This window comes from Bactrocera oleae, chromosome 2, assembly GCF_042242935.1.
Source record: "Bactrocera oleae isolate idBacOlea1 chromosome 2, idBacOlea1, whole genome shotgun sequence".
NCBI lineage: Eukaryota > Metazoa > Arthropoda > Insecta > Diptera > Tephritidae > Bactrocera > Bactrocera oleae.
In genome coordinates, this window is record NC_091536.1 from 69,756,277 (window position 1) to 69,765,859 (window position 9,583).

A 9,583-nucleotide genomic window follows, 5' to 3' on the forward strand; every position below is an offset into this window, starting at 1 on the left:
AAACATATGTTGGTATAAGTTTGAATATTGTCGAGCAATCGGTTGTGCAATAACATATTTTGTTTTGCTTTTTTTTTGCATTTCTAAATATCTTTCGTGTTACTGAAACTCAAGACTATTTTTATTATGATATTTTTATGTTATGCACAACATTCGCACACACATACTTATACATTATATAATTGTGTTATCCAAGCATAATTGAATTATATAATAAATGCATTTCAATTTATTTTTAGTTAAGGCGCCTATCAATCAATTATTGCTGATTTAAGCATATAAATTTTAATATTTATAAAAAGCAAGAAAAAACTTTAACTTCGGCTGAAGTTATAATACCATTCACAAGTGCGGTCAGTTTGTTTGACAGCTATATGCTATAGTAGTCCAATCTGAAGAATGTTTTTAGAGCTTCTTGAAGAGAAAAGTAAAAAACAAACTGATTTACGGACATAACTCAATGAACTCAGCTCATCACGCTGATACTTTATACGGTCTGCGACGTTTCCTTCTGAGTTTTACAAACTTCGTGGAAAATTAATAAGATAGATATTTTATATGAAACCCGCTTTTACCACATGCGCATGGTTTACGTAGTTACAGGCACACATAATATCTCTACAGGTCCTTTTCTCATGATCGCCACTTTTCTGTTTATTCATGTAACCACACAACACAATAAAACTTACTTTTGAAGAATCTCTTTAAAGACTTATATTTCGAAACTGTATTTTAACTCAATAGTAAGTTTTTTTCACAAGGCGTCAAACGAAATTATAAGATACGAAACAAGTTAAGGAAGTGTGTATACAAATATTTCTAATGTAATGTATTGCATTAAGCTTAAACCCAGTTACATAGATGATAGGTACTAGGTATTAAAAGAGCAACACAATTACTTAACTTAAGAAATCTCAACTATCTTTAAAATAAGGGAATGTATAGTATTCAAGAGGTGTTTTTTATGGACATTAGGTTTTCTAAACCTAAAAATAAAACGCTTCCAATTTAATGTTATGGCCAAGAATTAGACTTTATTATAAAGATAAGGGCTTTACATTATGTTTTAAAAATAATATCGTACAAATGATCGCAGCGGCTGGATCAAATAAGTTCCAGTCGAGAGCATAATTTTTCGACCACTTTTTGCAGTAATTGGGGCCGTATGTTAGCAATAACGCGCCGAAATTCTCTACCAAAGCGTCAATGGTCTTGGGCTTATCTGCGTAGACAAGCGACTTCACATACCGCCACAAAAGAAGTCCAGTCAAAATAGTCAAAACATTAAGCATTAGCAATACTGTTTTGAAATGTATAATATTTCTATTACTGTTGAAGCCTTTGATTTTTTAAATAAAAATATTTCATATTATAGGTAAGCATCGATTTAGGTTATTTTCGTACCAAGTTATTGCAACTCTAACAATTGGCCGTCGTGCCCATTTGCAATATTAGGTTACGTTGCATCATTCTTAAATTTCCTAAAGTGTTTATTATTGTAAAGTAGCCACGTATTGTAAAAATACTGAAAGAATGACTACAAAATAGACATAGTGGCATAAACTATCGACCCTATTACGTAACTATAATAACGCAAAATTGGTTACCGTTCGACAAGAGTATACCAAAATTAACATTACGAGTGAATACTGCTAGCCCACTGCTTGCAAATGCGTCGGTAGTGGGCATTTTGTGTATATAATATAATCGATTACTATCAAGCAGCGCTTACGAAAATTGTAATCTCAGTGTGGTTATCTACGTTTTCAAGTACACTAGTTTCTATGGAAATATTGTAAGAAGTAAAAAAAAAATCATAGTAGAATGAAGCACTTTGGAAAAAGAAGATAAATAATACAAATTAATAGAAAAATACTTGACGGGCGATCTGAGCTCAGGAAAGGACGAGGAGGGGGGTTACTGAATTTTTAAAAACGGCTAATATCAAAGTAGTAAGTAATAAAAAGTTCTACAACTTTTAAATTAACACATTTTTAACATAACCTCAAAATGGTTTTTTAAGTAATTTAAATAACCGAGTTTTTAATTTTTTCTTTTAAAAAATTTTCTTCTTTCACGAAAATTGGGGTAAACCAATTCTTTTACTTACCAGATATTCCGTAATTTATTTCTCCTTATTTTGACTTAATCTCGGCAAAGGAAGAAAATTTCAATCGAAAATTCCAACGTCAAAATATCTTTTTTTTTAAGTCGATAAGCTTTTCCGTTAAAATATCTTCTTTCTGACGGTATAAAGTTTTCTCATAAATGCAGAACCCACAAAACAATTTAAGGTTGAAGGAAATAATGTAAGGAAGGCATGTGAAGTGTATCAGCAAAGTTTGTCATAAAGGTTAAATTTCAAGATCTACAATACAAGAAGATCCATCAAATAAGTGTTGGTTTTTCCGAATATTGTTCTCACTGTTGAGTTTACTTTTAGCGAAACAACATTACAACTGATGACAAATAAACATTTTGGCTTTGCGGTTCTTAAGGGTTGTCTTCAATTTTTAAAATATGCTGCAAAATCGCCAAGAAGAAGATACATAGGTATATGAGATAATACATTGTTTCAAAGATACTAAAGAATTCTCTATGACTTATCTGTATAGAGAACACTACCTAAGGCCTAATTTAAGCACAAATTTCATATAATTGTATATACCGTACATATTTATATGATGGTTCCACAAAATGGCATAGCAACAATCACAAACGTTGACTAGATTTTCGCTCTAAAATTGATTTTCCTACGGATGTATAACTAGTATGTGTTTATATAGTATAAGAGTCATAACTAGCTAAGTAGTTTAGGTAATAATTAAAGCCTTTCGATATTTGTATGTATGTAGAAAGCTGCTTCTAACAAAATAAAGTCTTTTACTATTTTTTTTTGTTTCAGCTATCAGCCATCTAATCTAACCTAATAGATTGGGTATATACAAGTATGTATATATATAGTTTTTCAAATTTTATCACAAAAAACAAAGAATTTTTTTATATCTTAGTCGCTACTCTTACATATGTATATTAAGGGAACTTAAAGCATTTTTCACCCTACTTAAGCTGATAAATAGTTTCAGTAATTTTTGAGAAAAGAATTTTCTATTTAACTCACTTTTGCCTCTACTTTTTTACAGTTTAAGATTTTTATATTTAGATTTACCATTAAAAATGTTTACATACATATATGTGTATCATATATAAAGCAAAAAATGTCTACAATTATTTTAATTTTTTTAAAATTAGTTCGTTTATGTATGTGTTGGTCATAGTAATTAACAAAGAAATAATAATGATGTCATATATGTATAAATTCCATTTTCTTAAGAAACATACGATTATCAATCATAATCAATTTACTATTTCAATTGAATAGACGCAATGGAATTTTAAAACTTTTACGCTTACAAGTGGTAAAATACTTTTCTATACATCGCTATATACAATTCCTTTACTCTACATATATATTTATGTATTTGTTGTATATACGAGATCGTATAAATATTATATGTACATATGTTCAAATACAAGGCTTCGTATAAACGTAAAAACTAAATATATTTGGGTGAATTCCACCGAAAGTCTACACCTATACATATATTTAAATATTCAAGCATAATAGACACACTAACACTCTTACTGGCAAAAGGCCAACGAATTTATTTAAGAGATGAATCAACTGGTAAATAATAGAAAAGGTAAATTTTCAGCAGTGATTATTAGGTGCCCAGAAATTAGTATTTATGACGGGAGACAGTTGAAAATGCATGCATATATCATCAGCTTGTAAACTTCCGCATAAATGTAAATATGTATATATTTTGTGAATACATATGATACTTACAATTATGGCGGGTGTCTAGGCGACCTTGTTTAATAATTTTGTGGAATATGTTCGTATAATTATCAGAGTTGATCGTAGCCACAGTAGTCTTGGAATCCACGGTCATACAAATGAAAACTGTTGCAAATATAAACTACTAATAATTAGTACCAATATTGTCATCTAACTTGCCTTGTGAATTTCTTTTTGTTGTACTCGTGTATTGACAATTTTTATTCGTCTCCACTTATTGTTGTTGGATAAATCTATGTACTTGTAATTGTAAAAAAAATCGTATAAATAAAATAAATTAATTATTAATCAAATGGTTGCTAAATTTTATGTTTAGCGTCACCTCCAATTTGTTGAAGAGTTTTGAAATCTTCCTAAAAGTTTGGCACCACACCACATACTGGGAGTTAAGGAAAAACCTTGCGCTTTTGCGAAAACTTTTCACATTGAGCAAGACTGATTGCAAATTATTCACTTTTCTCTTGATATTATATCTCATTATACTATTCCTAAAATGACAAACCTAAAATCTGACAATGTCTACATTACCTGAATTTTACGATGTTTTTTTAATTGTTAAACAATCATATTGTAGTTATATAAACATACGTATACATATATTCTTAACACTTTAAGCTTTTATACACTTCCATAGCTTATTACAATGAATGAGTATAACTTTACAGAGCCAAAACAGTAACTAATAAGTCCATTACTTATTTTAGTAAATTTTTATGCAATTTAGCACATTAAACATCCAAGAATCGGCTTCTTTAGTGCGTGAAACCGTTATATTAGTACATTAAACATTCTTTTTCGCACGGAAACCGAAAATTGCACTTCCAACACGTACTATGGTGCTGCCCGCTTCAATCTAAAGGGAAGTGAAACGCAAAATTTAAGAATGAGATGGCAAAACTGCACCTAACAAATTATTTAAAAATAATATTATTTACCGCATATTCAAAATCATCAGACATGCCCATGGACACTTGCAGAGCCTCCGGGTCCAGTTTATGCTCTTCACAGATTTGCTTGTGCACATTTATCAGCGAAATAAAATCAGGATTCGGTCCAGTTGAATAGTCAAAGCCGAATGCGCCAATAGTCATAACACCTTCTAATTGAAGGTGTTTTAGATTTTCTTTTATATGCTTGTACAGTGCTGGAGCTTCACTTGGTGGCACGCCATTCTTTGCTAATAAAAATTAATTTTTAGATAATTAGTTAGTATCACAGTTAATAAAATGTTTATTTACCTTCTTCTCCACTAGTGTTGATTTGTATTAAAACTGAAAGAGGCTTTTTATTATCACTTTGGAATTTTTCCCAAGCGGTGTTGAGTCCGTTGGCCAATCTTTCGTTATCAACAGTTTGGATCATATATAGGTTGGGTAATTTGAGCACCTTCAAATTAATGAAAGCAATTGATAAAAAATTAATAAATATAAGTAGAAACTATTTAGTAGCAGTAGTTAATGTAAAAATGTTTATATATTTTAATAGCGGATTAAATAAATGCTTGCCATTATAGTAAGCCCATAATTTATAATTCAATGGCTTTTCCAATAAATATTCTAGTAGTTTAACCCCAATTATATCCGAACAGACTTTACCCCCAAAAAAAAATTTCCAAGTAATATTTGTTACAACACTCTAAAACTATAACCATGATGGTTCCACATTTTGAACATATAGAAAAATCAAATCGAAATATTTTTATAAAAACTGAACAAGAATCAACTAGGTGGAATAAATTTAAGATAAAACTGACAATTCGTTTTACACTTTAACTGGTTTATACCTTGTTACACTTACTTTATTGATTTTATTATTCTGAAGATGACCAATAAAATGCCATTTAATTTCCTGACAATGCTGCAAAATGTCAGGGTGCTGCGCTTTTTCCACTAGCTCCTGCACGTAGTTTTCACCAAAATGTCGCTGACCAGCTTGATAAGCTTCGATGATCATTTCAACCGGCTTGGTTTTACTAACCGCCACAAGCAGTGGTTTCGATGCCTTAATATGCTAATATAAAACAAAAGATTTAGGAATATGAATTAAGTTATTAAATTTTAAATAAATTTACCGGCGACCGACGTGTATAAGCCTCATCGATGCGCTTTAAAATGCATTCTATGCCCGCTTTGACATTAACATCCGACATTGTGCGTATCATAGAGTTCAAAGCGTTAAATGTAATCAGTTATTAACTACGCCAGTTAAAATATAATTATTAAAAAACAAAATGTTATCAATAATTTATGATAAATAAATATTTGTCCAATATGTACTGAAAATGTAAAAAAAAACGTAAATATGAGTCAGCTGTTTTGTACAGTAGGGACATCTGTATGCGAGAGTTTTGGAAAACGTTGACATATAAAATTTCAGACTCGGATGTCGCACTAATCTTGCTCTCATGAAAATTGTGAATAACATAGAAAACGAATTCTTTTTTTTCTGTTAGTAGTAGGGTTTATTTAAAATTTATAGATAATATATAATTTACTAAAGTTTTTTAAATCCACACATATGTATATACGTACATATATGTGTCTTGAACATGATTGCAAATATTGCTTTAAAAAAATAATTGAATTAACTTTTGAAATAAATGTTTCTTGGTAATAACGAAATCTTGATAAAAAATAGTTTTTAAATTTAATTAAAAATAACTTTTAAATTTTTAATCAAAAATACCGAATTGAAAAAACCAACATTTAATCCCAAATACGGGTACGAAAATAAAAAAAAGTAGTCCCAAACTGGGTTAAGAACTTGTTTTTAAATTTTAACTGTCAATACCAGATTGAAAAATAAAAAAAATCGTAATCCCAACCACACAATTAATAATTTAAAAAATTGTTTTAGAATTAAAATTTTTTCACTAGAGCTCGCACAGAGCCATTATTTTCAATACTCTTGGCACTGATCGTCAAACTTACATATTCAAACGATTTGTATTTCTTCAAATTTTAATTCTAATTTTGGGTTTAAAAATTAAATTTTAATATTGTAATTACTACTTGCATTAAAAATCTATTTAAAAATCTAATTTTACATTAAAAATCTAATTTTATATAAAATATCTAATTTTGATCCCTCATGTTGGGATTTAAAGTTAAATTTTAATTTTTAAATTCTGATATTTGGATTAGAAATTGAAAATCTAATTTTTAGTTCAAAATTTTTAAATTAAAAAGTTCACAACCCAAATCTTGATTATGTATGTATGTATGTCATTCGCCGAGATTTTACTGCCGAAATAAAATTTGAAATATTTTTAGGCATATTTAAAAGAATCTCTTTTTAAGTTAAGTAAATAGTAATATTATTTCGTTTTTGTTATAAAATTATTACAAGACCCAGAACTCAAATTCGAAATCAAAATCGAATTCGGTACAAAACAAATCACAAATCAAAAAAAAGACAATTAAAGAATTTAGAAAAAATTGTAAATAAATAAATTTATACTCCATAAATCTGAAAAAAAAAACTATCAAAATTTCGCAGTATAGTAGTTGTGCTGTGCCAACAAAACCCAAAATAATGGCGAACACAATAGAAAATATGTTGTACTGCTTAAGAAGTATCCTCATTAAAATAACACTGGGCCCGATATCTTTCGTATTTCTTGAACTATCAAAATTTGTGCTAGTGCTGGCGTTGGCCTTCTGGATAACGGTTGGAATTTTTATGATGGTATAGCCATATCTCGATACTTTATTAGTACAACAACATTTAGTTTATTATAAAATTTCAGTGGGAAAGCATAATGCCTGAAGCGGCAAGCCGTCTCTCGGCTGCAGCCGCCGCTGTTGTCGCCAATTCGAGTGGTCTTATGCCCAGTGACGAAGGCAAGGATAATGCTAATGAGTCGAGCAGTTATCCCTTTGTTGTAGATTTGCCAAAAACTGAATCGTTGTCTTTGGAGAAACATATTATAGATGAAACATTGCGCCAAAAAGTGGCGTCAGAAGGGAAAAGTCCAAGTATACTTAAGAGTGAAGCTCCAGCCGTTAATAGCGTTACAGAAGAAACTAAAGATGAAATTAAAATTGAAATTAGCAAAGCTGAAGTGGTGTCTGCAGAAGCTGTTGTCTCCAAACAACCTTCCACAGCAATGGGAAGTGAAGCTGGTGACTCAGATAAACTAATTGAATGAAGAAAAGGTTAATTTAATTTTTATTAACATTCTATAATCAGACAGAAGCAGAAAACGTGAAAAAAGAATTTAATTTTGTTTGGTGGAACTGAATTTTTGGTGAATTCTTTAAAAAGTTCGATAATAAAAGTCTAGGAATATAAATGTATAAACATTTGTGGATATGTTTCTTTAACCCAGTTCAAATTAGTGTGTAAACCTCATTATGTACATAGGCTTTCGGATATTAGTATGAAATCATTACGCGTATAGTCTAACACAGAAGATATTGAAGCAGTTGCATTCCACAAGTAACTGATTTCACTTCATGTCATGAGACAAAACTGATCAATTTCTGAAGCGAATTGTTACTGGCGATGAAAACCCAGTCACTTACGATAGCGTCAAGCGAAAATGGTCGTGGTAGAATTGCGGTGAGCGCTCGCAACGGTAGCCAGTTTAGGATTGGCAATCGGGACGTTTTGCTATGTGTTTGAAGGGATTGGCAGGAAATCTTCTACTATGACCTGCTCTCCTTCGATTAAACATTTAATTCATACCTGTAGTGTCAACAATTGGATCGCCAGAAGGAAGCAATAGGCCAGTTGCGGAAAGCTTTGGCCAATAGAAGAGTAATTATGTTCCATCAGGTTAACACGAGGCCACACACATCGATAATGACTCCCCAGAAGTTTGGGAGCTTGGTTGGAATATTTTTATGCATCCTTTTTATAGTTTGGATCTGACATGAAGTGACTACCACCTGTTCCTGTCTATGGCGAATGATTTTGTTAGTGAAAAATTCGTCTCTAGAGAAGCTTATAAAAACCGATTTTCTTAGTTGTTTGCCAATAGCGACGAGGGTTTCTATGAGAGTGGTGTTATGAAATTATCTTCAAAATACCAACAACTTATCGAACAAAACGATACATACTTCACCGACCTAAATAGAATAATTTTATGCTAAATAAAATCTTCAATTCAATGTTAAAATATTGGACTATACCATAGGACCACCAGCTAGTACTGTATTAAATATTTTCAGGAGCACAAACAGCGACGTTCATATTTATTGTTATAAACCCAGAGAGAGCTTTTAAAGAGTCTTTTTATCAAAGATTTCAAGAACCGTTTTCGGAATATTGTCATTGTTGACGGGATACATTATTTCCTTTTACTCAAAAGAATGCGAGCTCTTGTCCTTTGCCTCCATACGCTATGTCTACCTATTTTCAAACCAATCTAAGTACAACAAGAAGTCGACTTTTCAGAATCTCGATTTGTTTCAAAACTTTCAAGGCCCTTTCGATCTAGTTGTTACCAACCTCTCACAAGGTCATCGCATATGTATGTATATATGTGACCTCCTTTTGGAAAAATATTAAATAAAATGTTCATTCAGGTTCGCAGTTAAAATTGTTTAACACATATTACAGTTAAAAGCATATATGCATAAGTAATAAAAAAAATGTATTTAATGTTTGTTACTCACAGTTAATGTGCGAAGGAAATGCGGTTAGTACCACCTAGTTGCAAACAGTTTATAGCTTTTTTATTACCTTCATATATACATATGTATTTAGATCTTACAA

At 30.7% G+C, this 9,583-nt stretch overlaps 2 protein-coding genes across 2 annotated transcripts; one reads left to right on the plus strand and one right to left on the minus strand.

Moving 5' to 3' along the window:
- Positions 1-4,430: 4,430 nt before the first annotated feature.
- Positions 4,431-6,148, minus strand: LOC106616235 (pyridoxal phosphate homeostasis protein). Its single transcript, XM_014232800.3, has 5 exons — positions 5,934-6,148; positions 5,660-5,872; positions 5,101-5,248; positions 4,798-5,039; positions 4,431-4,715 (listed from the first exon to the last, which is right to left on the minus strand). The coding sequence occupies exons 1-5, from the start codon at positions 6,021-6,023 to the stop codon at positions 4,644-4,646; spliced, it is 765 nt and encodes a 254-aa protein (XP_014088275.2). The 5' UTR covers positions 6,024-6,148; the 3' UTR covers positions 4,431-4,643.
- Positions 6,149-7,226: 1,078 nt separating this feature from the next.
- Positions 7,227-8,164, plus strand: LOC106616245 (uncharacterized). Its single transcript, XM_014232812.3, has 2 exons — positions 7,227-7,549; positions 7,611-8,164. The coding sequence occupies exons 1-2, from the start codon at positions 7,397-7,399 to the stop codon at positions 8,010-8,012; spliced, it is 555 nt and encodes a 184-aa protein (XP_014088287.2). The 5' UTR covers positions 7,227-7,396; the 3' UTR covers positions 8,013-8,164.
- The last annotated feature ends 1,419 nt before the right edge of the window (positions 8,165-9,583 follow it).